This window comes from Tyto alba, unplaced genomic scaffold, assembly GCF_018691265.1.
Source record: "Tyto alba isolate M040663 unplaced genomic scaffold, T.alba_DEE_v4.0 Super-Scaffold_1000006, whole genome shotgun sequence".
NCBI classification, from domain to species: domain Eukaryota; kingdom Metazoa; phylum Chordata; class Aves; order Strigiformes; family Tytonidae; genus Tyto; species Tyto alba.
Genome location: NW_024881272.1, coordinates 5,400,494 through 5,428,070, shown reverse-complemented (window position 1 = coordinate 5,428,070; position 27,577 = coordinate 5,400,494). Strand labels below are relative to the sequence as shown.

The 27,577-nt window shown below is 42.9% G+C and overlaps 1 protein-coding gene across 2 annotated transcripts; it reads right to left on the bottom strand.

Annotated features, from left to right (window-relative positions):
- Nucleotides 1-70: 70 nt before the first annotated feature.
- Nucleotides 71-26,755, bottom strand: FAM20B (FAM20B glycosaminoglycan xylosylkinase). Of its 2 annotated transcripts, none has more exons than XM_042784210.1 (8): nucleotides 26,712-26,755; nucleotides 18,555-19,085; nucleotides 15,755-15,841; nucleotides 13,190-13,299; nucleotides 10,823-10,994; nucleotides 7,908-8,099; nucleotides 5,561-5,620; nucleotides 71-3,825 (listed from the first exon to the last, which is right to left on the bottom strand). In XM_042784210.1, the coding sequence occupies exons 2-8, from the start codon at nucleotides 18,929-18,931 to the stop codon at nucleotides 3,594-3,596; spliced, it is 1,230 nt and encodes a 409-aa protein (XP_042640144.1). In that variant the 5' UTR covers nucleotides 18,932-19,085; nucleotides 26,712-26,755; the 3' UTR covers nucleotides 71-3,593. The 2 variants fall into 2 exon arrangements, with proteins under 2 accessions (XP_042640144.1, XP_032860355.1); XM_033004464.2 differs by lacking the exon at nucleotides 26,712-26,755 and adding an exon at nucleotides 26,354-26,519.
- Nucleotides 26,756-27,577: the final 822 nt, after the last annotated feature.

The following is a 27,577-nucleotide window of genomic DNA, read 5'->3' as shown; positions in this document are numbered from 1 at the left end:
AATTGTTGGTAGCAAAGCAGATTAAACATTCAGCCCAATAAATGCTGGAACGAGAGAGAGAGAGAGAGACTTAAACAATCCATCAACGTTGCTTTATTAAAATCTTTATTCACACAATGTTGCTTTATGCAGTATCTGACCCTGGGGAATACAAGTAGAAAGTCATGATTGCATTCTGTTTTCTTATTAGCAACCTCCATTTGTGCAGCTGCTCCCAGGGGCAATCCTCTGACAGCTCCAAGAGGGGTGTCTGCTTCGAACATCTTGCTCCAGCTGCCACAGCAAATAAATTACCTTCTTAATAAATTAGTATTTTTCAGTGGAAGTTTGTTTGGCAAGACACACTCCAGTTCATTAGCTGCTGGAAGAGGAGTCGACTTCGGTGTCTCCTCCAGCCTGGCTGCTGACTTACGAAGGAGGAGATAAATAGCAGATGGCTGATGATGCTCTCTTTTTAATTAGTTCTTGATTTCTGTGCTTCAAGCGCTCTGATATTACTAATATCTGCAACACAACCATTTTGTAACATCTGGAGCCGGCAAATTACAGTGCGCGCAGTGAACAAGAATTAGAAAGTGTCATGAAAACCTCATCGACAGAGCACAGCACCTGCCTCACAAATGACACTACTTTTCAGAGATTCAAGTAGACCCTGTTTGCGTGTGGGTGCTGCTTCTTATTTCTTTTGCAAGGGTTACAATTTAAAACTTCTCAGGCATTTGTATTCAAGCAAAACAATCATTGCCAAAATGCCAGAGATTATCACAAAGCCAAAATCACATCTTCCTGATTTTGAGTAAGAGAGGAATTTATTCTTCTTTCCTGCTGCAGAACACCAAGCTCCAGTGGTGCCTACAGTGACCAGAAGCATCAATATTTAAAAAAAAAAAAAAAAAAAAAAAAAAGCAACCGTTTCTTGCTTCCTTCTGCTGCTGATGCCAGACTTCATGCTCTTTGTTCCCAAGTAAACCGATATACTGGTTTAAATCTCTGACACTCATACCAGGGGAAAACTTATCCTCAGGTTCCATCTGACAGCAAATGCTTCAGCTTAGAGCCTCTTGAACAAGCAATACATAAGTCCTGAACACTAATTTAATTTAATAAAGACAGAAATACTTTTTTTTGGAATCCATTATTAAATCAAATGTAAATGATCAGGAGCGATCACACAGAAATCAAACCATCAAATTCTGGTAGATCCTTCCCAAAATATTAAGTGCTCATGATTAAGCTCAAAGAGAAGAACACACTTTTTAAAATGCTACAAGCCACTACTATGTGCTTCACCGTCTCCCCTTTGTGTAGATCATCTTCAATCTCCTGGGAAACGGTTTATGCCGAAATGCCTCAGCATCAACCCATCCTGCTTTAAAAGAAAAGCCTTCACTAACCACCTAACTGTTGCCCACAGTACTTCCCCAAAACGTCTCGCTCAACCACCGAAACCTGACTGCCAGCCAGGGACCTGCCACTCAGCCCACTCGCTTCTGCCCTAAGAGAACGCGCCGGGGGTTAAACTCACCCAAGGACCATGGCTTCTAAATCCTGTGTTGTATTACCCCCTCCAGCAATAAACAGGCACTAGCTTCACACCTGCATCCTAAAAGCTGGCTGTGTGTTACAGCCCTGACTAGTAACACCAACAAATAACCCCAGGTCCCACCCTGACTGTGGGCCGGTCTGTGATGCAGCCCAATCCAGAAGAGAGCTAGAACACCACAGAAATCCAATTTCAGGTAAACAGTTGCATTCTACTTTCAAGATATTCTGCCCACGCAATGAAAAAAAGACTTCAACAAAATAAAACTGCATTTTTTTAAATAAACTCTCTAGCTAACACCTCTTTGATCAGATATGGCAGCAGAAGCATGAACAGGAAACAGCTCTTTATCTGCCCATCGTACTCCTGCAGAGCTAGATTTTGACACAAAAATCAAGGAAAAGGTCTTAACCTAACATTTTGCTGCTCTTGCTCGCAAGTCCCATAATGCATAATCACTTTGGGAAGTGAGCTCTTTCCTTACTTCTAAGGACCATACTGCCTGAGCCAAAAATCAATGCAAAGCTGTTCATTTGGAAATGTAACGACGAAGCTGCTTCTCTTCAGGAGATGCAGATTCAGACCTACCACAAGTGTGACAAGTTTTATGGCCGCAAGCTCATCCGCCGTGCAGGCTGACACAGTGCTGAAGGGTGACAGGACTAGCACAAGACGAATGCTACAAGTCTGCCCTGAAAAGCCAACTTACACCAACTCCCCCCTATCCATGGCAAAACCTTTAGGAGCGAGGACCCCAGGATGACCACACCCCAGTCAGGAGATCGCAGTGGGGGTTGCAGGAAGCAGCTGGGGAAGGCAGAAAACTTACTGAAAGTGCCCACGGCTTCAGAGCTCAGCCACAAGCCAGGCCAGGTAAATGGTGGGACTGAATAAATTGCTGACGTTCCACAAAACAGCGGCACTGAGCTGCGGTTACAACACGGAGCAGCAGGAAGCTCTGTCCACGTGAGATGAAGAAGAAAGACCGCAGCTCAGGGCTCGCTCCACTCTTCAGGGCCTTGCCCACAGCTGTTGGTTACTGGGAAGTCTACAAATACATCTCTCTTTCCCCAGTGCAACACGCTCAGGTTCCTCACATTAAATGATAGGGCATACAGTAAGCAGCGTGGCCTTGCTAACCAGAACCTGTTTCCAAGGACAGAGTCTGTCCTCCTCCTCAGCTACAATATAATGAAAATTCAGTTAATATGGACTGCAAGGGTACTTTCTCTACTCAGACCTTGCCAGATTCCTTATAAATGGAAAACAGTGACAGGACACGTGGAAACTTACTTTAATCCCTTAATTACCAAGTGCTGCATAACCACCCTGTCCTCCCCTAAATCTCCAACCCTGTGGATAAATCTTTGATAGGACTTCAGCGAAAACACTGAAGCATTATCACATGTGAGGCAAACCCCTTTTCCAGCCTTTTACCGAGGAAAAGACAACTGAGCGGCAGAGGTCCCCTCTCCCACCCCTAACGGCATTCAGAAGAATATCCCACCCCCCGGGGGGTTGGCACAATTCTTCAGTCTAATAATTATTTTATTCACCACTTCCTCTTTCTCTAAAGAAGCAGTAAAAATGCCTAACCAGCTCACAGCTGATTATGTACAACCCTGAATGAGACAAAGACTCGCAAGAGTAGATACGCGGGGAAGAGAAGGGGAGAGGATCGTGCTGTTCGTCTCCATTTGTCCCCTCTAGGTCCAGTCCACAAAAAATTAAGTGTCTGTATTCCACACACTTCCACCAAGAGCCATTTTTATCCAGGGCAATGTCCACTGCCGGCAATGGACACACCACAACGGCCAAGATGCCATTCCGGGTACTGAGCCGTCCGAGGCTCCGACCTCCCACCTCTCAGTGCTGCCAGCCCAAGGTAAAAGCCAGTGTCACCTCTGCTCCTCCGGCTTGGAAGCTTTCCTGTTCATTCAGTCCATCTCGGCCACGGCCTTTCCGAACTGATTGTGCTGTTTTTCTATCGCTTTTTTTGTTTGTTTGTTTGTTTGTTTTAAAAAGGAGTTTCGTCTCTGTTCCACTACAATTACAAATGAGACAGAGTCATCCTGTCTTCCACCAGCACAACATCTGGCCCAAACTGGTCTGTGCATTGCTTCACTGTAGCCAGGATGCTGAGCAGCCGCTGGTCTAGGGCATCCAGGTGCGGGTCAGAAAGCACTGGTGAGATGGGGTCATGCGACATAGCAGTTTTTAAGGCAGACTTCAGTACTCCATTCTTCAGGTAATTGAGCCTGTTCCAGGTAGAAACCCGGATGCTGCAAAAGAAACAAGCATGTCACCATACCGCTGTCCCGCTGAAGTCCTGCCAGCAATACCAAAGCCAACCTCTCGAGGGAGGTGGTTCCACCCAGATGGGAGCCTTACTACAGGCGTGGTGCAGGGGTGCGAGGGTCTGGGTGTAACTGCATTATGTGCAATAGCTAAGGCAAACTTGAAAACTGAAGGTGAAGAAGACAGACTCTAGTGTGACTTAGTTCTTATGTCATACAAGAACACCTTCAACTGCTAGCAAGGAAGTTCTTCAGTCCTGAAGCCTCCCGGACACAGTTTGAAAAGGAAAGAAAAGAAAATTAACAGTCTGGTCTGTTAATTCAAACACAAACCTCACGTCACCTCAGGAAGTGCATCACTGACCAATGATTAATCACAAAGGACAAACGTCAGTTGAGTGACCTTCCAAGAAAGGAAACACAGCAGTGATTTTTCTGCTTCATTAGCCATTGAATTTGTTCACGTTAGCCCACCTAAACTGTCTTGATCTGTGAAGTCTCTTGGAATTCTCCCCCAAATTTTTGTGTTTTAGTACCACTGGTCTAAACTCTTGGCTTCCGATGGCCTCTAAAGAAACCAGCAATATAAGCAAGTGTTGTAATAAATCTATAGGTAAAACAACTACACACATGAATTCTTACATGGCATTTGCCTGGTATGAGAAAGAAAGGATATCTGAAAAGCACGAAACTGCAAAGTCTCTTACATTGATAACCAGAAGAGAAGTTTGCATTTGGGAGATGAGAAAGACTCCAAAAGATCCTCATAAAACAGAAAAATCAAAAATGCATTTAAAATTAATGTAGGAAAAATAAAGAAATTGAAAATAATTTACTTTAATTGGTCTCCATATGGATTCTGCAAGAATCTTCCAGAATGTAGGCCAGGTGTACTGCAGCATGCACAGAGCTGTGCTTAGCACGAGCAGGGGGTGAGAGCTCAGGCTTTCTGCAGAGTTCCCAGGTCCCAAGGAATTTGGGAGACAGAACCCTCCAAGGACAAGCTCAAGGATCAATCAACTAAATGCTTAATTTGTAAGGCTTAAAGGAGTTAATGTTATCTTGAAGTAACAGATGCTGGAGAGAGATGTATCAGTATTTTTCTTCCTGGTACTTCTATCTATTTGTTAATGAGAAGTAGCAATGGCGAGAGAGCAGCCACAGAAAACAGAAATCAACAAGTCAGAGACTCTAAAAATAAAACTAACAAAAAACACAGCTCCCAGGGCCAAAGTGGAAACAAAATCCTGCAAAAACCTACAAACTTCACTTGGAAAGAAGCACTCTCAGAAGTGCTACAGTCTTGTTTAGAAAGAACATTTGGAAACGAAGGCAAAGTTTCCAGAAGCGTCGAGTCCTTAGCTTCTGTCAGGGAGAACTCAAACTGTGATGTGAACTTTTATTCTGCAGGACCTGGATAAAGACAGCTGCAGACGTCACACCTGTCATATTGACTAAGGATAGATTTGAACCAGTGACCTGGAGGCGAGACTACCTCCTACAGCCTACCATCTGATTTACTACCTTAATAAAAACATATTTCTCAGCTTCTTGAGCAGTGACAATACATCAAACAAACACAGTACCTCAAAAAAGGAAAGCACTGTGTACCCGAACGAACATTTTCAGGTCACCAGGCGGCTTCAAACTTAATTATATTGCAAACCTAAGGACAGCAGTTGCATAAGTAAAGCGAACGGCATCCCTGCATTTCACTTACATGCAGCACTGATAAAGCGGAGCCAAGATGCTTCTTTCATCCAGGGCAGGGTTTCCAAAACTGAAAAGCAAAATTAAAACCAAGTGAACCAGTTGAACTCCCAATCTTGTTCTCAACATCAATGGATTTGTAAAGAATCCCCAAAAAAATCAATACGAGGCAATTTCATGCTCCAACAGATCAAATAATTTAAATTAAAATATAAACAGGCCGTGACCAATTACAGATATAACTCTCAACAGCATCAGCTAATGTACCAGGTAAACGGAAGCAACATCAGCATAGCTAGTTCTTTATCAGACCAAGGCACCTTAGATATGAACTTTAGAGGAGTTTAGAAATTGAGCTCATCTTGTGAAGCAGGGAAAAGGAATAATTGATATTCTGGAAATAGAGAGTGGGAGCTTTGCGTATCTGACACAGCTGGAGAGGGAATGAACAAAATAGCAGCCACTTGCTGTTTTAGATGGCAAAGCTTAAGTCAACAGTTCAAGTAACAAGGTGATCAACTTTAAAATTTCATGACCACACTTTCTAAGGGAGGCCTGCCAAAAGGATTTCATAGTATTTCAAGCTTCATGTAAACACATGCTTTTTTTTTTTTATAGTTTCACCCGCCTCATAATACTGTTTTCAACAAAGAACATTCCCCTCAATAAAGGTAACTTACTCTAGGAGTCTGGCATTACTCTGCTCAAATAATTCTGTTATTAGTAGCTTTAAAACTCAAATAGGCTCCCCAGGGAAGTGGTCACAGCACCAAGAAGCATCTGGATGATGCTCTTAGTCATATGGTTTAATTTTAAGTAGTTCTGCAAGGAGCAAGTAGTTGGATTTGATGATCCTTATGAGACCCTTCCAACTTGAGATCTTCTATGAGTCTATGAAAAAACTGTCCCTCTATCCCTTATCTCAAAGGAGCTGAAAGACCTTTACTTAAGCTTTCAAGAAAACAATTTCTTTCTGGGCCTGTAAAGGCCCACTGGAAATGTTTTCATAATGTTATAAGCATCGTAATGAAAGTTCTGACATGACCTTCAACTACCATATTCACTTCCAGTGACTAATACATTAACTTCCTCCTAGCACATTACCAGAGCATTATAGAAAGACAATCTTTGCCAAATTCACCTAAAGCAGTCTGAAAGCAGAACTAATTAAGCACTCCCAAGGTGGAATGCATCCTGCTGGCATAACTGAAGGAATGTTATTGAACAGGCTGATGCGTAAAGACAAAATACTCAAGTTGGCCACTGCAGACAAATTAGAAACAAAGGAAGGAAGGAAGGAAGGAATCCACTATACAAAAGGCAAATGGGGAAAGAAATGCTAACTCCAAGTCTTCCACAGACCTGTCTAGGTCAGAGGCCTCAATTGCTGCGTGCACTTCGTACAAGCAGTGTGCAAATCCACTGCAGAGCAGCGCCTGGCACAGGAACCACCAGAGCTAACCATCAGAAGCGGGCCTGGCACTGCCACCACGGATGGTAGGGCCCATCAGAAAGGCACAACTCAGGAATCTCTGGATTAAATCCCGAGGAATTAGAATAGGTTATCTCTGGTTTTAAGAAAAATAAGCAAATTGTTATGATTTAAACAAGGCTGTATCTTCAATAGGATTTTAAACGGAAACGATACCAGCGAACATACAAAAACTACAGCAAAGACAACAACTCACATTTTAAACATAGGCACATAGTGAAGTTTGGCCTCAAGAAGGGCTTCTCATCAGTTCTCCTCAGTTACTACATGCTGCATTTTTGTTTCAACAACAGTTGATGTCCACACTCAGGATATCATCATATTTTGCTCTCGGTATCGGTTCTATCCCCATTTTAAACTCTTAATCTTTTAAAGCCAGCGAAGACATATCCAGAAGGCAGGGAATGCCAAATTATTCATGGGCACGTCTTGAAAAGATCTACTTTTACCATGGCACTCACTAATATTCACTGGTAAATAATAAATCATAAGTTTTTAATCTTCCATTAATTAAAAGCATAAAAGGGAAGGGCTCTTCTGGGGATAGAAGGAGACACAAGCAAACGTTTGAAAGATGCTTGGGGAAGAAAGGTCATACTGTGCTAATTTGGGTATTTCTGTAGTTTGAGTAAGACTTTTCCCAAAGCAGTCACAGTATCTATAACACAGAGTAAGCACCACAGCCTTTGAAGGACCCTAATATTTGGTAAGTAAATTCTCATAAGAGGGAAAGCTTTGGATTTTTAGCACAAAAGGTATTAACGAAAAAATTAGTGGGAGAACGAAACCAGAGAGATACAGAGCAGATTAATGTGTGCCCTTGTGCTCGCCACTGCCTGGCCACCAGGATTACCCTTACTCTCACCTTTTGGCATTATCCAGGAGGATGAGCATACTGGCTCCTTCATCATCCTGGAAGCTCTCATAGTGATGCCGGTCAGCATTCCCAATCAAATAGTCAAAGATGGCGGTGTCAATGATATCGAGGAGACGAGGGCCCGAGTCGTATGGTGAAGTCTTCTTCACGGCATCACAATAGCTTTCATCATACTCCCACCTGTGGGTCATCAAGAGAAGCCAAATCAAATCTTCAAGGAATGCACACCAACGGAATTTTCTTATTCACTTATGAGTGCATAAAGAAAAGGTGAGTGTAGCAGTCGAGGCTATATAAAGAAGGAAGAGCTAGACAAAAGCATTTTATTAAAAGAGTAGATCCTGTACTAACATCCTAGCGTATGTAGCAAGCTATAGTTTCAGTGCAAGGTTACACATCACCTTCCTACAGAAAACAAGATCAGAATTTGCTTCCTCACTGCTCATAACTCAGCAGTGGTTGGGTTGCCCCACAGCAAGCTTACTGTCATGACTTACCTCCGTTAATTTCCTAACTAAGGACTTCAAGTACTGTGCCTATTTCTAATGCCCTGACCTGCTTCCATCAGTCTTGCTTTCCAGCGATCCTCTTTGTTTTCTCTTTCTAATGCAAATAACCTCATCATGGTTACTAATGACCTCTCTGTCCCGAGGAGAAGGGCCTCATATATGTTCATTCTTCTTCACTGAGTTGTCTCCTTCCTTTCTACTTTCCTTTCAGAGTATCTCACCTTCTTCTCCACTAGCAAGATTTCAAGCTTGCCTTTTCTCTCCTCTCCTTCTACACATAACCTAGGTATGTACTTGTGGTCTTACAATACGGATGTCATGTCTCAATTCTCCAAAGACAGGATTTAAAAATTTTCTCATTTCCTTCCTTACAGTTTTCAAAGCTATTCAACACCACCATCAAACAGCCAAATCTCTGGTGTATATCCTTTCCATCTGCCAACCTAAATAACAAGTACATCTATAACATCTTCCATTTAAGGACTGAAACAATCCTTCACAAAATAGCAGTTAAGTTGGAAATGCCTTAAAACATCTGTGACTTGGAGGAAAATGACGAAATGGAAGAAACACAAGCTGGAGAGACTCACTGACATGCTCAAAATTGCAGAGTCATAAAGCAGGGAAAAGATCAGAAGGTAACTGCTACAACAGCCAATATACCCTATCTCATCTTATAGAGGTCTGAGCCTAAGCTCCCAATGTACCATCTTTCCTTCAGTTACCCAAATCAAAGTGGCCAAAAATTTACCTTCTCAGTGTTTTTGTTAACATATAACACACATTCTTCAAATGCTGTCTGTAGTTCCCTCTTTCTTTTGCATCAAGGTCCAACTCACAGCACAAATCCACGAGGCAAAAGTCTCAGAACGTACTCCTCCTGTATTGGATACATTTCTTTTATGCTACATTCCTCTCTCTCTCAAGTGTTTCTCTTTCTCTCCTTTTACTTTAGATAAGTACTTAAATCTACTTGCAACAATTTTTCAGATATACTATACTCCCTCTCCTCATTTTCCATTCAGTCTTTCAAGACAGACCTTTCTCCAACATTTATTTCTGATCATTTATATTGTATTAGCATAGGACTCCAAAGGTCAGAGATTTTATCTATTACATGTCCATAAAAAATTATGTACAGTTATATGACTATATGAATTATGTTCAAAAGGTCAACTCAGGACAGAGTAGAAGCAGCTAGATCAAGAAAAAAATCCCTACAGAGTTATTTTTCCATAATTACCAGACAGAAAGAAGAGAGCATGACGTCTAGAATGTTTAATTCTCCTGATGATCTCAAAGTAAAAAGTGCAAGACGACAAGGTGCAAAACAACAGAACCATGAGATCCCATCTGTATGAAGTAAGAGCAAGTAAGTTCAAAATACAAGGAATATCAAATCAGCATAGGTATCAGGGTAAACTCCTGTGTAAGCAGGCAGTTTATGATGAAGAACAGCCTCTCAGAAAAAGAAACACCTCCAAGAAGATCAGTCCATTCATTACTGTAATTCACCATGTACTAAATACAGCTGAGTTTGACCTGCTAGAAAGAAGTTAACAACTGCTGCTCAAAAATCAAACTGTACACTGAATACTCTGAAGCAATTCAATGAAGCTCTTGGATGAGACTCTGAGAACAACCACGTCGTTGGACATCAACAGGTATTTCGGATCAAGGACTAAAAATCTCTTTCCAATCACTTGTCCAGGACACTGACTTGGAAAAATTTATTAAGCTCAAAACCATTTGCTCTGGTCACGGCAAAAACATCTCCAACCCAAACACTAAGATTAGTGTCATGTCTACAGTACAAGATTGCTAGATCCCATGTTTGTCTTTCTCTAAAACCATTCTTTAGATGCTGAGCATGGTCACCAAATACTGATGGTATTTAAAGCAAAGAGGAACTTTTCAGCGTCCACCTACTCGAGCTAAACCAGCTCCACAACTCTTGAAACAAACTACAAGGATGATGAAATCAGGTCTGGCAAAAATAGCACAGTGCTACGGTATTTCAGGGGGCCACAGCGAGGCACAGTGACAACAGAAGGTCTAGTGGCACCAGAGAAGTGTCTTGGTTTGCCCAGGGGCAAGATTTTCAGAGCTTGGAGAAACTGCATGGTGGAGTGCTGTTCTAACCAATAAACAGGAAAAGGACAGCACTTAGTATTGTGGAAAACAATGAAGATTTCTTTCTTGCCCATTTTACACTTTTTGACTTCTACTGTCCTACACTCCTACACTTTTTGACTTTTACTGTCACATCAAGAAAGCTGCCAGCAGAACTCTGGGCTTTGAGAACACGTGCTCCTTAAATTAACCACAGTATTACAAGGGTAGTTCTAGTACAAATTATCACATACAGTGAATAATCCTATCATGTTCTCATACCTGGCAAGTTTGCCTTCACGGTAGGTCCTTCCCCAGGGGTGCCGATGCTTCTGAAGAGGCCAGACATCGGGTAACCACAGAGTCACTGACCCCTCCATGATGTCCCCGTCTGCACAGGCTGGTTCTGTTTCACGACAGTAGTAGCACTTCCCATAGAAGCAAGTGTTATTACCTTAAAAAACAAATAATAATAAAGAGGTATCAAAAGAGCAGAACTTAATCCAAGGGATGCCAACTGACAGTCAGGAGCATGTTGTTGCAGCAGAGCCTTCCCTGCGAGAGGATTTCACTGCACTTGACCTCATGCTTCCTCTCTCCGAGGGGAAAAGGTTCAAAAGAGATTAAACAGACATCTGTTCATTCAAAGCAACATTAAAGACTAATATTCAAAGGACAGAGTAATTATATTTTCTAATGTTTTTATCACACAGAGTTAATACAACACTGCACTATCAACAAGTTTTTATGATCCATTCCTAGTCCTTTGGACCTTGACTTCACAATCTTAGCACTGCTCGTTTTTTAAATTTCACACTTCATGTGTCAGATTTCCCCTCTTTTTGAAAACGCTGACCAAAAAGAGATAAGTGAAAAAAGACTAAGCAGAACTCAAATGGATTTGGAGCCCTGAGACCTGCTACATGTCTCAGTTACTTGAGCTGACTCAGCAGGGGAAACACAAAGAAGCTGTCATCCTTACACAATCTAGGAATGCAGATCTGTCAAAAGTTTCATAAGCGTCTTCTGACAGGAGAGAAACAACAAAACCCTGCAGTCTTTAGTCCATTAAGGTCTATGTAGCCTGTAATGTAAAGTAATTTACCTAGCCTAGATTTCCATTTTTAGCTTAATCTTTTCTGTTTCACCCTTCTAAACTGCCTTTGCCTGACCCTCGCCAAATTAATTCCAGTTCCATTCTCAGATATTTTTCAAAAAAATTCTTCAACTATGTCTCACTTTCTTGTGATTCCACTTATTCCCTGTACTTTCTTCCTCTGGCCCTAAAGCCAACATCCTCCCCAAGCCAGGCCCAGCTTTTTCCATCCTTACACATCACAATCCCTTGGCCAGCCAGCACGCCTTTGCAGTCCTCCATCTAGGCCCGGCTCTTGTGCTCCCACAACCCCAGATGGGCAACTTGAGGACATCAGAGAGATGATCATTAACAACACTGAGCTTGCAACAGACCAGACCTCTTATTTGAATGGAAAGCCCTGCAAGCCTCTCTTCCTATCCATGGCCTGCAGCAGGTCTAGCAAGGAACAGAATTCTTTGAGATTCTAGCTACAACTCTAGTAAATCTGCACTGAGTATGCACAAATTCTCATTTCTTCAAAACCTCAGAAACTTGGTCAAATTTGGGTTGACAAGAGATCACCACCTTTTCCCCAGATCCACCCACTTCCTCGGTTCAGCTCTATAAAACAGGCAGTTTCAAAGAACCTAAGGAAAGGCAATGAAAATTTCTGGAGCCATACTTTTAAAGTCAGCACTTCAGCTAGAAAAGTGCTTAGTTATCTTGGCTGAAATTAGAAAAAGTAAAATCTGCCTGAGGCAGACACCCAATCTGAATGCAAAAAGAGTTTGGCAAGGCTGAGATACTCTCATCTGAAAGTTACACCTTATAACCGAAAGTGTTAGGCAAACTTAGTAGGTGAGACTGCCAACAGTGCTTGTAATAAAAATATACACAGGCACACATATTTATCAGCTATAATGAACAATCACCTCTAGAATCTTATTGAAAAAAAAAAAAAAGAGTAATAATTGGATATTTTATGAAAACCTGAAGGAGTTACGGCTGCAGTGTAAGTCATTTCTTGGTGCTTAATGACCACCTGGTAGGAGTTCACATTAATAATTCCCATTAAGTGCCCTTCACAGCATTATTACTGTAAACAACGTACAGAAGTTCTGACACATTTAGCTATGAAAGCTCAGCAGACTCTGATGTAGCACAAACAACATTTAATACCAACCGACGCATCAGCTCTATAAATTACCTCAAATCACCACTATGTTCGCGTTAAAATACAACTCAATTTTTTTGCTTTCAGGTCTAATCATAGACTTTTCTAACCACCTCTGACAGCAGAGAGAAAATTCTTACTCAGAAAACCCCCCCATCTGTAACAGCAGCATGAGGGAACACAGAGAAGTTACAGAGGAAAAACGACTTGGAGAAACTCAAGCCCTCCTCCCCCGCCAAACAGGGTTATACAAGCGTTACAATCTCTCTTGGCACAGAAAGAGACTTACCAGCTTCCTGTATCAGAGTTAACTGTTCTAGAACTGTGTCAGATTCCCTTCTTCCCCATTAAACGCTTTTTTGTTTACTGGGCTGCACAATCCATGGAATCCACTTACCCACAGTCATGAAGGTACCCAGAAGCTGCTCTGTGGCTACTGGTTTGATCTCTGTACGTAGATTCACAAACCTGCCAACCACCAGTGGAGCTCGTCGGAAACCCAGAATTCTGATTTGGGGTGAAAAAACATGACATGAGAATTTGCAACACAGACAGCAATTCTAAATGAAAACAAAACAAAACAAAAACACAGTCTCAGTCTGAAACTGAGATGACTGAGACCAAAGAATAAAGTTGGAACCCTGCAGCAACCTCTTCTCTTCTCCCAGACAAAGTAAGGAAACTCACTTTTCTTAAGTTCCTGAATGTTAGACTTGCTTTATAGGCCATCAGCAACACTCCTCTATTAGAGCATTTGCAGCAGAGCAACACAGGATACACCATACTCCAACTCTCAGAAATCAGACCTCATACCAGAAATATCCATCATCTGTCTTGTGTACAGGCTGAAGCAGTAACCATATGGCCCTTGGGCTGGTCACCTGGAAAGATCATTTATAATTTGTGGGAATTACTATCTATTAAAATGTTATGTTTAAGCCCAATTCAATTACACTTGAAAGTAAACAATCTAGGAGTTATTTTGTTTGGCATGAAAGGGGAGAAGGGAAAAGTGAATGGTAGAATAAAACTGAACGCCCAAAGTATCTGGAAAAAAAAAAAAAAAAAAAAAAAAGAGAGGTGGGAAGAACAATCATAAAACTTGCAGTCACAGGATCCAGGCTCCACTCTCATGTCTGCCACAGACTTTGCTCTGTGACCACAAATGACTTGGGTACTGTAATGGAATTTTAAAAGTGCTTAAAGGAGGAGTACAAATATTAGTACAACATCAGCCCCAACTCTCTCAATGAACTTTTGATACCCTTTTGGTAATCTTTGCATCTCAGAAAAAGAGACTGAAAAGGGACTGTCCCTTCTGAAAAAGGGACAATCTACATTCCACAGAGGTACTGGGAGAGTCACTCTAACAGCTGCAAAGTATTTTTTTTAGATATTCAACCAGTCAGTCCCCTTCCATAAGTATAAAATACCTCTAAGAAAGGGCAATGCAAAATGCCTGCTTGAACAAATCACATATGTATAAAATTCATAGCCAATACAGAGAGTTATGTACAGCTTGAGAAAATGCAGGTGTTACAAGCAAATAAGCACAGAGCTTAAATCTGGAAAACCTGTCCCTGTATTTTCAGACCCACAGCTGACAGGCCACTATCCTGGATAGCACAGCCTCCCATTAGTGGCAACCACACAGTATGATTCAGATCTTTCTTGAAACAACGGCATTCTCAGACAAATTATGTAACTGTCACCATTCAAAACAAAGGCATGTGCTAAAGTTAAGTAGGCAGGTAGCTTCTGCTAGGTATTCTTGAAGAATATAGAGATGCATGCTCACAAAGAGAGGAGAAAGGCCAGAGAAACAAGCACAAAAACCACAACGAACTAGACAGCAGGGAAGAGCTAAGAAAGAGGGGTTTGGACACTGGAAAGGTTTTGAGTTGCTGTTTACAATGTTTGATCACTGCTTTTTCAGTGAAACCAACATCTGTATGTTTCTTGAAAGTACAAATGGGCAACAGACATCTGACTACTTCATCTTTTTTTGGTCTTAAGATGCCCTGATTTTGGCCTACCGCCTCAAGATTGCAACAGCAGCAATGGGTATTACACAACCAGTTATCACCAAACCTTCCTAGAATTACTAATTTCCATTGCCTCTGCAATGAGTTTCACAGATGAATTAGGACTAACAAACATATCTTTTACTACCTATGAATGCACAGGGATGAGCCTCTTATTTATGTACTGAGAAATTTAAGTTTAACTGTTCTACTCTTTATTGTATTTGTCCTTCCCTTGTCCTTTTCCCAAGATTTTAAGGCTCCTCACATAATTAAAGATGTGAAAAATTCTTATCTTCAGAAATCTTCTCCAAAGGGTCAACATAGTCCTCTTATATAGTAAGGAGACCAAGACTGCACTCATGAAGCTGCACCTCTAACATCCAGTTTTTGGTAGTATTTTCTGTCCCATTCTTTGTACATCCTGTAACTTTGTTTTTCTTCTGGTAATTGTACCTCCAGCTCAAATCCACAAAAGCACCTGGTTACCCCTGAATACAATTAAGATATGAATAGCTGGTTTTCCTCTAGGATGCACTGATTCATATTTAGGCTAGACTAAATTCTTAGTCTAGATATTAGGCTTAACTTTTTAGTGTACTGGACACTAACTTAGTACATACATTCAGCATTTCAGACTCTTCTACAGGATTTGGCTAAGCTCTTCCTTCCGTATAATATGAAGTATCAGTGGTTTCAGTGCTCACTCTCCTTATCAAATTTTTCACAAAAATCCTAAATATTAGAATCTTGCACAGATCTTTGAAATGAAGTTTCACAAAAAAGCTCATTTTTATTTTTGGCTTCAGTGTGTTATATTGGCAGGTTAGAAATAGCTCACATCTGAGGTGTATTCTTCAAGGAACAACTTTTTGCCCAACTCTGAAAAAAGCGTTTACCAGAAAACAATAAAACCAGGTACCATAATAATTCCATACCTATCCAAGTGAAAGGCTGCCACTTCTGCATTGTGTCTGTCGTAGCCAGCATACGGTTCTCCTTCCACTACATAGTCTCTGGCATATCTGTAATTGAAATAAGTAAAATAAAATGATTCATGAAAGATTTCCATTAATTTTGCTGTTCAGAGTAACAAGTGCAATAACCGTGCTACGTTAAACAGACTCTGGGTCATTTTCAAAATGATTGCCAATGGGAGAGGGAAAAAATATTAATGAGATTAAATAGCCTACAGACTGTTGAAATAGTAAATAAGGAGGAAAGGTCAGTAATGTACAGTGGTCTCAAGAGCTTGGGAAGCGGTGCCCACTGAAACTAATGAGTTTTAATTCAACCATATGCCAAGTCACATCTAAGAACAAAGAGCACAGACCCAGCTACAGAACAGGGGACTATTTATACTGGAAAGCAGCAACTCCACAAATGATTTTGGGGTTAGAATGGATTGTACATTAACATGAAAATACCATCTGATGTTGGGGAAGAAATGCCAAACACAGTCTTTAGTAGCTAGAAGATCAGCAAGCGTGAACCTGAGGACAATACGGGATATAAAGAGACTCTTTATTCTGGCAGATAAAAGACATAATGAACAATAAGAAATAGAAACTAGATACTCATTACAACAACAGTGGTATATTTTACTAAAGTGGTGGGCTTTTTCCCCCCCTTTTTTAGTAGATGCTACTGAAATAGTCAAGGCAAACACAAATTTCTGAGATTCACATTTGAATTGGGTCTAGCAACTGCTCAAGAAGCATGCTTCAGATAGGCACAAAATACCACAATCAATACTGAGCAAATGGGTGAAATGTAATACATTTTTAAATAAAGTAAGGTCAAATTAGATACCTATTTTCTCATTTCCATCTATGTGTCAAATTGTGTAAACTGTATTATTTCCAACACTCAGGGTTCAAGCAGTAGCAGCAACAGTGTAAGAGAAACCATAGTGCTCTACTTTGATGTTTTAACCCTGCTCAGAGAAGATCTGGGGCAAGACAACAGTCCATTTCATCAGCTTGAGCAAGTGCTTTAGCTTCTCTGCAAGGCAGCTCAAGAGAAAATTAATCAGTGCAGGACGGTGTGGAGTTTTGGGGAGGAAGATCTGACAGATTCCTGCCAAATTGTAATTTACACCAAACAAGCATCACCTTTCACATATACCACTAGCATGTGATGGTAGCACCTATTAATCATTACTAACTTAAGCTGGATTTCAAGTAATCTTGAAATGAGACAGCTAACCCTCAGAACCTATCCTTGTAGTCAGGTCTTTTGTATGTACTTACAGCAGGCTTCTGAAAACATGGTCACATTTTGAAAGCTGCAGGGCTAAAACTTACTGCTAAAATACAACCAAATTCTTGCCTCCATGCACAGTAGGCATTTAGTCCTTTCTAGAGCAAAAGTAACAAGAGAATTCATTCTTCCCCAACCAAAAAGTTTTATCAAGATGTTTTTTAATAGTAACCTTGTCATACCTTTCAGGTCAAAAGCTAGTTAAAGAGACTACCCTGCAATGACAGAGCAATATTCTACCTACAAGCCTGGCTATTCGGCAGTCACAAAGAGAACACCGGTCTACCAGTACGGCTGGGGCCATACTGTCTAGCACTCCTATAAACTGTCCAGTGCTCCTATAAGCATTCCCAGCTGCACAGACATTCCATTATGGAAAGGTATTTTAATGCTCAGTGAAGTGCTTTACAGCACTCACTTATACAGAAAGCACTATAGAAGTGCCATGCCTTGTTACTGCATTTATTGGACTAGCTGTCTTTGTACCACCGACTTCTGTGTGAAACCCACTGCTTAAACACATCCGAGCCCCACAGTGAAGCTCCAGCCAGACCAGTAATTGACCTTACAGAAACAGGTCTGTGAAATCAAGAAGTGGAGGGCATATTTTTTTTTTCCCCTCATTCTCTAATCATTCATTAACATGACAGAAAAACTTCATGCTTGCTCAATCCAATATCCTTTGGAGAGAGATGTACTCATTTTGTGATGACAACTCTTTACATTTGCAGCGCACTCCTATAAAACACACCTGCCTTACTTTTCTACATCTTTCTTCTCCTTTTCCCTGAAGGCAAACAGTTCAAAAAGCTTTGCAGACGTGCACAAGACTTCATAAATGTTCAATCATGCCAAATTTCCCTGCTGATCACCGCAAACAGAGGCCATCCCAAGTAAGTATCACTAGCTGCACATTCTTACGTTGCTCCTCCAGTGTTCACTATTGGCAGACAGGAAACTCGAAGGCTTTCACTCTGACCTACCAAGCCATTTTTACAGTCCTCGTGCACCTACACCAGACACCCAGATCTACTTTTATGACCACTGTCAACTTTCACTCCTTCCTCGTTCTTAAACTGCATTCCCTCATGGCAGTTTGACTGCACCCTCACTCAGAAAGAGTAGGCAAGACTTGTCTCCACACTGCCAGAACCTGCACTTCCACAATGAGAAAGACAGTGCTTAGAAACATCGGGTTTAACCAACATTCCCTCAGGACTGAACACAGTGATTGTTCTTTTAACCTCAAGACAGGCTGTTTCAAGCATCAAAGCTATCCAGCCTGAGAGACAGCTGGCACAGCAACCTAATGTTACTAGAGTGCTAGCAAGCTCTCTACTGTCTGTCATGCAAAAACAGAGGGTCTTTCCATTTATGTGTAAATTTGTAACTTAAACATTAAGACAACAGCATGGAGATAAAAAAAAAGAAATACATAGAGTAGTTACTACTTCAGTCATTGAAGGCAATGTTTACCTCTTGGGTTTGAAGACAACCTTCTGTCCTCCTTCAAGTATTAGCAAAGCTTTCAGTTGGGTCCCTTTGTATCCCACATCAGCTTTTATTATTTTCTTTGTTGTCATGGCATGCATAACAGCCCCTAGCTCGGGTGTCTCCTCGGGATACACCTCCCGGGGCACCACCCATTGGGCTGCAATCTCCCAAGGGGACTGCAGCGTATGGTCAAGCCGGGGGTCCAGTTGTACATGGAGGCTTGCCATCATACGGTGAAAAGCGCGCTGGTCCTCCCGGTTGGCAGCTGAGGTGTCCAAGTTGTCAATGAGGAAAACTTTTGTGAAAATGAAGATGACAAGGAGGATGGCCAACAGCACAACTCGCTGCTTTAGCTTCATGGTGACCTTCAACCCTTCTCCCCTGACCCTTTCTTCCAAACGTTACAGGAAGTCTCTCGAAGATCAGGGTGAGGAAGGGGATGTTAGTTAATGAATTTCATTCATAACTTGCATTGTGAAAGAGGTATCACCACTGAAGCATCTTCTGGTACCCCTAAAAATAAACAAAATACAAACTTACAAAACTGCATTCCATGCAGATCCCATCAAACTCAAGTTTATGCTTGGAACTTAAGTCGGCATTTATGTACACTTGCACACTACATCCCAAACATTTCTGTTAAAGCACACTGCATTTGCTGCCTTCCTGTAGCCTTTCAGTGATCTGCATGGAAGGGGAAATTCGCTGATAGCATTTCTACACAGCTCAAATCATAACAGCTGCAACTACCATGGGCAAGACTTTTGCAGAGAACTGTAGTTTAAGTTGATGGCTCCAATTTCACAAACACTCTTCCATCAGTAACGGAACCCATGACCTCTGGTTTCCCAAAGATTTGTCCCCCAAGAGAGTGCTCCTAGGTAGATTTCCCGACATCTGACAACTGGTAAGAACAGCTGCACAGTCTAGTTTCCTGAACGTACAAGACAGAAGGACATAATGGACTTGTTTATTGCCTCTCATTTGCTGCCACTATAATTTACCCATCTTTTTTCTATTATTTTTTTAAAAAGAAGGGGGACACACACACAACATCTTTACTTCCTTGTGGTTAACTATGCATCTTCTGCAGTCAACTGTAAAACCACTGACCACAAAAAAAAAAAATACAAAATATCTGCAATTTCAACATCAAATTAACAGAAAAAAACCCCGCCAAAACACTAACACTGCCTTTTCTCAGAAACCTCACCTACACCACAGTCAAAGCCACATCTGTGTTTCTATATTTACAATGGGTCGCAAAACACATCTCACCCAATAAGCCAGTACAGTGTTAGCATATAAGGACCACGTAACACACAGTTAATCAACTGTACTTCAATTATGAGGACAGAAATTATCTTCATAATATTAGTTGAATGTGGTCAAAACCCAAATGGAAACTGATCCTAAGGCACATCTCTGAGAAATGCTCAGAGCCAACAGGGATTTCTCTTTGCATGAGCTATGCTAATCATGAAAACCACAAATGGCACCCTGAGCTGTGGTAGGACTAATATAGAAAAGCCTTCTCATGCAATTTAACAATAAGCGTATAAACCAGTCATTATTAATCATGTCACGGCAAAAACAAGCTGCACAGGCTAAGTTAATTTACCAGCAGCAACCAAAGGACAGCTAGGCTCTGACTTGCTGGCCAGACAACAGATCATTGCCATCTTCAGTATCTGCGTGGACACTGTGCCCTGCCTGCGAAGGTCCTGGGGGGTACAATGGTCTGAGGGGCCTGAGAGTATCGCTGAGGTACATCTCCATCGAAGGTTAAGGCCGTGGCAAACAGCAGATGACAACATCAGAGGCACATCCTTTGAGCAAGTCCTCAGTGCAGAATCAGGTCTGGCACAGTAGAAGAATATGACTACAAAAGCACACGCAAGCACATGAATGAATCCACAGCACCTTAAATAAATTTACGTGAGGTCTATAGCTGACACCCTCCCACCCGCCCATCTCCCAGCTACGTGGCTCTCCTGCCTTCCTGTGGGTCAGTGTCAGCATTCATACAACCCGGCCGCAAGGTAGTTCATGATCCTCTTGCTGACCCACCCCAGCATTAACCGCCTTCCTTGGTTTGTGTGTGAAGCCCCTACTGCTGTCAGTTTTTGAGCTAACGCACAGTTTATCATCTGACTGCAAACCACCACTACTGGTGCAAGTCAGAGAGACAAGGGAGGGCGGTGGAGCTGCTCCGACAGCACGAGATGACCCGTCACGGGTCTACAAAGCCTACCTATCTGCAGAGGGGGCACCTGAAGCTACTCAAGCCAGCATTGTCACCCAAAGAATTGCCCTGCCCTGTCCTCCACGTACCTCCCACCTTCATGCAATGAACTCCATGAAAGGCCTGATCAGTGCTAAAGCTTGAACGTTTTTATTTATAAGTTCCTGGCTTCCTCCCTCCTTCTCCTGAATCTGGTTTCCAAAGCAGTTTCACAAGCATCTGAGGAGGGCACACCACGAGGTCAACAACAAGTGTTTCTCCTGGATGCAGCACTAGTGATTATATGTGCAGGTAAAACTGCAGCCCAGGCCAGCCCAACAAAGAATAAGCAGCTGCACCACTCAGAAACTGTCACAAAGAGCTCACCAAGAGGGACAAGGAATTTCAGTAACAAACTGTCAGATCTTCCTATTTCCAAAATCACTCTTCTCAGCACAGTGACTAAGCTGAGCACCACTCAACTTACAGGTGACACTCTGACAATGCAGAAGCATGGCTTTTTGCCCAGTTTACCATCTGAATTTTTTTGCCATCGTTGTTCCCCCTCAGCTGACAGGTCAGTTCAGTTTGGCCCTTCCCAAACCCATTTTGCCTCTTAAATACTTCCTATAAAACCTTTCTGCTGAAGCAGGAAAGAAGGTGAAAGTCTCCTCATAACAAGGAGTTAAAACTGAAATGTGAACAAGTGGTTTAATGTTAATAGCAACCACTTACAGCAACATAAAAACCACAGGCAGGGTGAAAGAAGGTTACAAAGTCTCAGGCTGCTTCAAACTAGTGCTATGGCCCCCTGTTAACTACATAATATTGATTTTAATCTATTGGAAAATAAGTGCTTGTGTTAAAAGTGAAAGACAACAAATCACATGTTTATATGGAAACTAAAACATATTATGTTCACCTTTGTTCTCTTTAGGCAGTCTGTGTTCCTCCAAACAGCATGTCAATCTGCATATTACACACTGCAAGCATGAGAATGATAAGCACAGACAAGGAAGATGCACCTGACCTGAAAGCCCTCGTTCTTGTGAATACAGGCTCACCCAGGAGGAGAACCCTAAATAATAATAGTCTTAAACCTAAGAAAGCAAGGAAAGTGGATCAGGCTGTAACCGGACCCGCTCATTGTAACTTCATAATTTCAATTTATTTAAAACTAGTAATTCTAACTAATTTTGAACATTGCTGTAATCAAGATGTGCTTTCACTCCCTTTCATAATCCATTAGAGTTTGTAAGAAGTTACACAGAACACAATTCGTTTCAGAGCAGTTACTCCTCATTATGAGATATACACATACACATGTATTTTAAGAAAGCCACGCAGCCCAGCGTTGGCCAACCAAAGAATGGGACAGAAATGTTTCATACCTTTAGAGCTCAAGCTGGGCACTCACTTTCCTAGACTGGTTTTCAGGAATGCTGAGTTTCTCCAAGGGTATTCTTCTTGGGGGTGGGAGTGGAGAATGTAAGTAGAGCCACCACTTAAACTAAAGGTAATTTACTCAGTTTATTTTTTGTGACAGCTTTGAAACTAATTCTGACTGAAAACCATCAATGATGTAGACAGAATTTACCAAAAATCAAAATTAAATATTTTCTATAAGACATTTCAGTAATTCCTTTAACTGAACAACCAACTCACACTAAATTTTTTCCTCAAGTTATACAGTTACGCCCCGATTTTGCTCTCTGTACCTTTAAGCAGGTGAGTTGGCTCTGACTTTTTACTGACATCTGCTGAAATGAGTCATCAGCTGCTTTCCTCCAACAAACAACAAAACACCCCGAGGTTGCTATGCAATCCATTTCAGAGGCTAGCTGCAGAGCCTGCACATTACTCCTCAGGTGCCAATGTTATGCTCTTTGCTGTACAAGCCAACAAAAATGAATCCCTTCATGAAGAAGTTTACGGCAGAGAGCAAGGACTTAAACTTTACTGTTTTAAATTGAAGATGGCAAGAGGGACAGTGTTGAGGTGTTGTAGGAAAATACTTACAGGGTTCTGGAAGAAAGTATTTGAAGAAAAGGGCAAGTCTTTGGAAAAGACTGGGAATGGAAAAGAGGATTATGAAAGCTCAGGAAGCAGGAAGCTGGTCCAGGAATGAGGACAGAGATGGGAAAGGTGGCCACAGAAACAAATGAAATACTATCAACCGCCCCAACATTTTAAAAAGGGAAAAATAGGGTGAATTGTGAGAACTCTGTAGAACGAATGGCAAAAGGCTCTAGGACAGTGACAAAAGTAAACCCAGGGATAATCTCAAAAACAAAATAGTTCCAGAAACTGGTAGGGCTGAGAGGATAAGGCAAGGGTCTTCACGCCTGACAGAAAAAGGCAAAGGGACAGTGCAGACACTTCTACATAAGAGTCATGGGAATACAGGATGTACAAAATTATAGTAGATGCTCTTTGAGCCAGAAGGCATTAGAGAAGGAAAAACCCAAATAACGTTTTCAGAAGTCAAGTACATTTTAAGTGTCTGACCAGAGCTAACATGATACAATGACACAGTGATCCCTGTGCCGCTCCAGTCCCACACCACCACACCTTCCCTCCTGCTGCTGGGCAGCAGCCACCCAAGATCAGGTAGCTCCAGAAGTGTTTTGCTTTGGGTTGCAACCACTACTAAACTGAAGACATAATTCAAAAAGCTTTGTTGCTTTACCACCCAAACTCTATCTCCATATTACAGAAATACAGAAAAACTCACTTCCCTCTTTACCATTTTACCATACTCCTGATCAAACTGGGAAATAAAACAGTCAGAAATAAACAACCACACCAGCTTTCTAATAGTGTAGTCAACTGGCAGGTTTGCACAGGAAATGCTTCTTGTTTTTCACTACCTCTTTGGGACCTTTCCTCATGAATTTTGTCTCTCATTACAACCAGGTCTGTATTCTCGGCAAGTAACAAGTCTTCCAAGTCTCAATATCCAAACAACAGCATCTTCCAAATATCACGGTGGGGTCACTGTGCACACTTAATGCCTAAACCAAAGCACGTCTACTGGCATTAAATACCAACATCATACCACTTTGCTCCTGGTCCAAAAAGCAGCATGAAACTTGCCTGTTACAAACAGCAGCAAAATCACAGCTACAAAAAAAAAAAGGCAGCCTGCAAATTTAGCAGAGGAATACATCCCAGAAAAAAAAAAAAAATCAATTTGCAAGGATTTTGTTATGCTCCAAATGACAAATAAGGTCTAAGGGCAGGCAAAGGTTAAGTTTGTCAGCACAAGTACACAAAAAATCATAGCTCAAACTGATGTCAATTTGAAATAAATATGGTTAAGTATGCTCTAATTCCTGTTTAAATGCACGTTTTCTTTTCCTAAATATACTGTGTCTTGTGGGATGTCCTATCTAAAGGTCTTTAAAAGTTCTCCAGTAAATTGGGGAAAATGCCTTGCAGAAACAGTCTATACAGTAGTGACATTTTCCTCTTCCCAAAACATACTTCTGTCTCACCAGATCAATCTTCCTTCCTATCCTCTTCTCTCTGGCCAACTCCTTGGTAGCTCATGCCTCTCCTCTCTGCATAAACCTTGTTAATTTGGTTTTCACAGGCAGGCTCCCACAGACCTTTGCTTAGATTTCTCAGACTCATTCTGTCACTTCCACTCTCTGCACGCTGTCAGGTTTGTGTACAAGTTTAGTAATCCAGTGCACAATGCTTCACACATATTCACTCGCCTACTATTTCTCCACCTCTTTTTCTGTTAAAAGCCCTGCTATCTACAGGCAAAATCTTTGCAACAGTCTATGCTCAAACTTTCAACATACACAACAGTGTCCCCAGCTGAGAACTAGGATATAGATAAATATGAAAGATCACAAGCATTTTAACCACTGCATCGTCTATGCCTGCAACTGTAAAAATCAGTTTTTTGATTGCTGCCTGGTATATTCTCACAGGTCTTCTGAGAGAAATGAAATAATTTCTGTCATCTGTCTGCCCACCCTGCCCTGTTATATTCTTTAGTAACTTCAGAATTCATTACCCACATTTCTGCCAAATTCGTCAGAGAAATACGTCCACAAGCTTTACAAAAACAACCGGTCAGATGGAGGACAGAAGCCTCAAGAAGGCAAGGAGAACTCTGTATATATCCTCAATCTTCCCCAGCAGCTGGCTGGCCACTCGGCAAATGGGAACACTTGCCTCAGCTGGCCGCACGCGTACGGACGGCACGGATCGGGCCACCAGCAGCACCCAGGGTCAGTCCTGGGGAGAGAGAAGCTACCAGGGGACTCAGGCTGGTAGGAGACGAGCAGGAGTTACTATGGTAGGATGTGGCAAAGAAGTCCTCAGGAAACCAGGTTTCATTAGTTCTCCTCACAGAACAACTTTCTTTTGAGCCCGGTTTCCTATGGAAACAAAGTTTATATAATCACACTTTTCACTGGTGAGCTTTTGGATCCGTTGGCTAATTTCAAACACATCTGAGAGAACAGTAGATGTTTTGAGGACAGGGTTTATGTGTTTATTGGAAATTGGCAGCTGGGGCATGCTGAGGGAAAGACGGCAGCATTAGATCAACAGTTGTCTGTTCGCCTTGGCCATCTGGGCAACCAGCGTGTGCACAGCTGGTACAAGGAGGGAGCTGGAGACACGGCACGAGAGGGAAGGAATTGCAAGTACTGTGAAGCAGAGAGGTACAGGACAGGAGCCCTGGGTACCCACGTGCAGGCTGCAGGGACCTGGTCAGAAAACCACCTCGCTACAACGGGAACAACTGGCCCTTGTCCCCATCCCAGCTACTCAAGTTCCACTTGACCATCGTGGGCAGGTACACAACAACACAAGCTGGAAACGTTTTAGGAAGCTTTGTTCAACTTGGAAGTGGAACCAAAGCAGTAAAAAAATCCTGTCATTTTCCTTCTCAACTTGACGTTCTTACGCTTACTCGGCTCATACATAAGGCGGCCACCAAAAATACAACCAGGGTCGATCTACCCAACTGGCATTTAGCAACAAACCCATCTCTGCTATAAGGTAGCCCCAATCACCTTCCCCTGCTTCCAAGAGGAGACACAGCGGACGATGAACCGGAGAACAAGAGATTTTGGCATCAGAATTGAGCCACCAACTTAGTTAACGTGTGAGGAAACAAAATCCACCTCACCCTGCTGAGATTTTGTACTGCAAAGGGAGACAAACCTTGTTGCGACTATGTAGGTCAGACGTAAGGACATAAAGGGGTGCGCAGAGCCGTTTTAAAATGAAAATAAGACCGCGGTACTAGCGCCCTGCTCTGTAATAAGTACCAGGTGGGAGCTATTCACACGGGATTCACCGCGAGGCTAAAAATCTACGTTTTAGTGTTTTCTCTGTTTGCACAGACCCTAAAGCACGCACGCACGTTGCAGGACGAGGGCCTCTGCTAGCATGAAGCAAATCAGCTGCGCCGCTCACGCACATCTGTACCCCGAAAGGCTCCAAAGGCAGCCGCCCCTTTAGAAAAGGGTTAAGCCCACGGCGCTGACAGCCGCAGTCGGCGTTTCTGCTGCCCAACCCCACCGCTTACCCCTCGCCGCGGGACACGGAGCTGCGAGGGCCGGCCCGGATCCCGCGGGGGGGTGCAGCCCCGTCTGCTGGGGCCGCCGAGCCCCTCACCCGGCCGGCGGGAGGTGCGCGGGCAGCCTGACCTTCCCCACGGCCGCACCGGGCGGCTCTCGGCGGACGGCTGCCACGGAGACAGACCCGACCCGACCCGCCAACGGTCGTAACGGCCCTAACGGCTCCTCCCTCCCGGCCGGCGCCCGACCCCCGCGCCCCGTTCCCCCGCCTCAGGCCGGTGCCGGCCCCTCAGGGAGGGCGGCACCGTGTGTGTGTGTGTGTGTGTGTCCGTGTGTCCCTCCGTCCCGCCGCCGCCCCGCACTCACCCCGCCCGGCGCCCCGGCTCCATGGTCCCGGCCGCCGGCGCCCGCGCCCCCCCCCCCCTCCCCCCCCCCCGCGCCAGCTCCCCAACATGGTGCCGCCCGGCCCCCGCCGCCCCGCAGCCAATGGGCGGCCGCCCCGCCTCATCCCGCCGACCAATCAGCCGGGAGCCCTTCCTTCACCGACAGGAGGCGGTGCGCCCGCCCATAGGCCGGCTCCAGGCGCCCTCTGCCTCCCGCCTCCAATAGGAGCGCCCGCCTCGGCCTCCGCCCGCCCAATTTGGGGGAAGGAGGAGGGAGAGGAGCTGGGGTTAACCCCCTCCTGCCCGGCGGGGAGAGGGAGCCGCTGCTCCACGGGGCAGGGCGTGTTCTAGCGAAGATATTTAGAGCGAAATCAAGGGAAAGAGGCTTTTTTTTTTTTTTTTTTTTTTTTTTTTTTTTTTTACACGCATACTAAAACCCCCGCGTGCAGCAGCGCTCTGCGTGAAGAGGATTCTGTGGCAAAGATTCATGTAACAACACACAGTGTTATACAGCTATTTGGCTTCTGTGAATTTAAAACCATTAAAATCATTGTACGCTATTATACAGTATATTATACTATATTATACAGTATTATCATACTATATAGTCCTATTATGCTACATAGTAGGACTATAGTATAGCCCTAAACAATACACTTCCTTTTAAAATTTATCCATATCATGACTAGAATTTGTATACATCTATGCCCCTGCTATTGCAAATACTGTATTAATTTAAAATTTTTCCTAATAAAAAAATAATGCTCCAGTGTTGACTTAATTTAGCAGGCATTACTCGAAGTTTGGCAGGGAAGGCGCAGCTGGTGCCACGCCAACCTATCTCAGCAG

Bases quoted from the DNA above. Each gene is read 5' to 3' on its own strand.
- FAM20B (XM_042784210.1), bottom strand. From the start codon at position 18,931: ATGAAGCTAAAGCAGCGAGTTGTGCTGTTGGCCATCCTCCTTGTCATC. The intron at 15,842-18,554 runs GTAAACATTGCC...TTTCAATTACAG, and splicing joins GTTGTCTTCAAACCCAAGAG to ATATGCCAGAGACTATGTAG. The intron at 5,621-7,907 runs GTGAGAGTAAGG...TTTGCTTTTCAG, and splicing joins CTCCTGGATAATGCCAAAAG to TTTTGGAAACCCTGCCCTGG.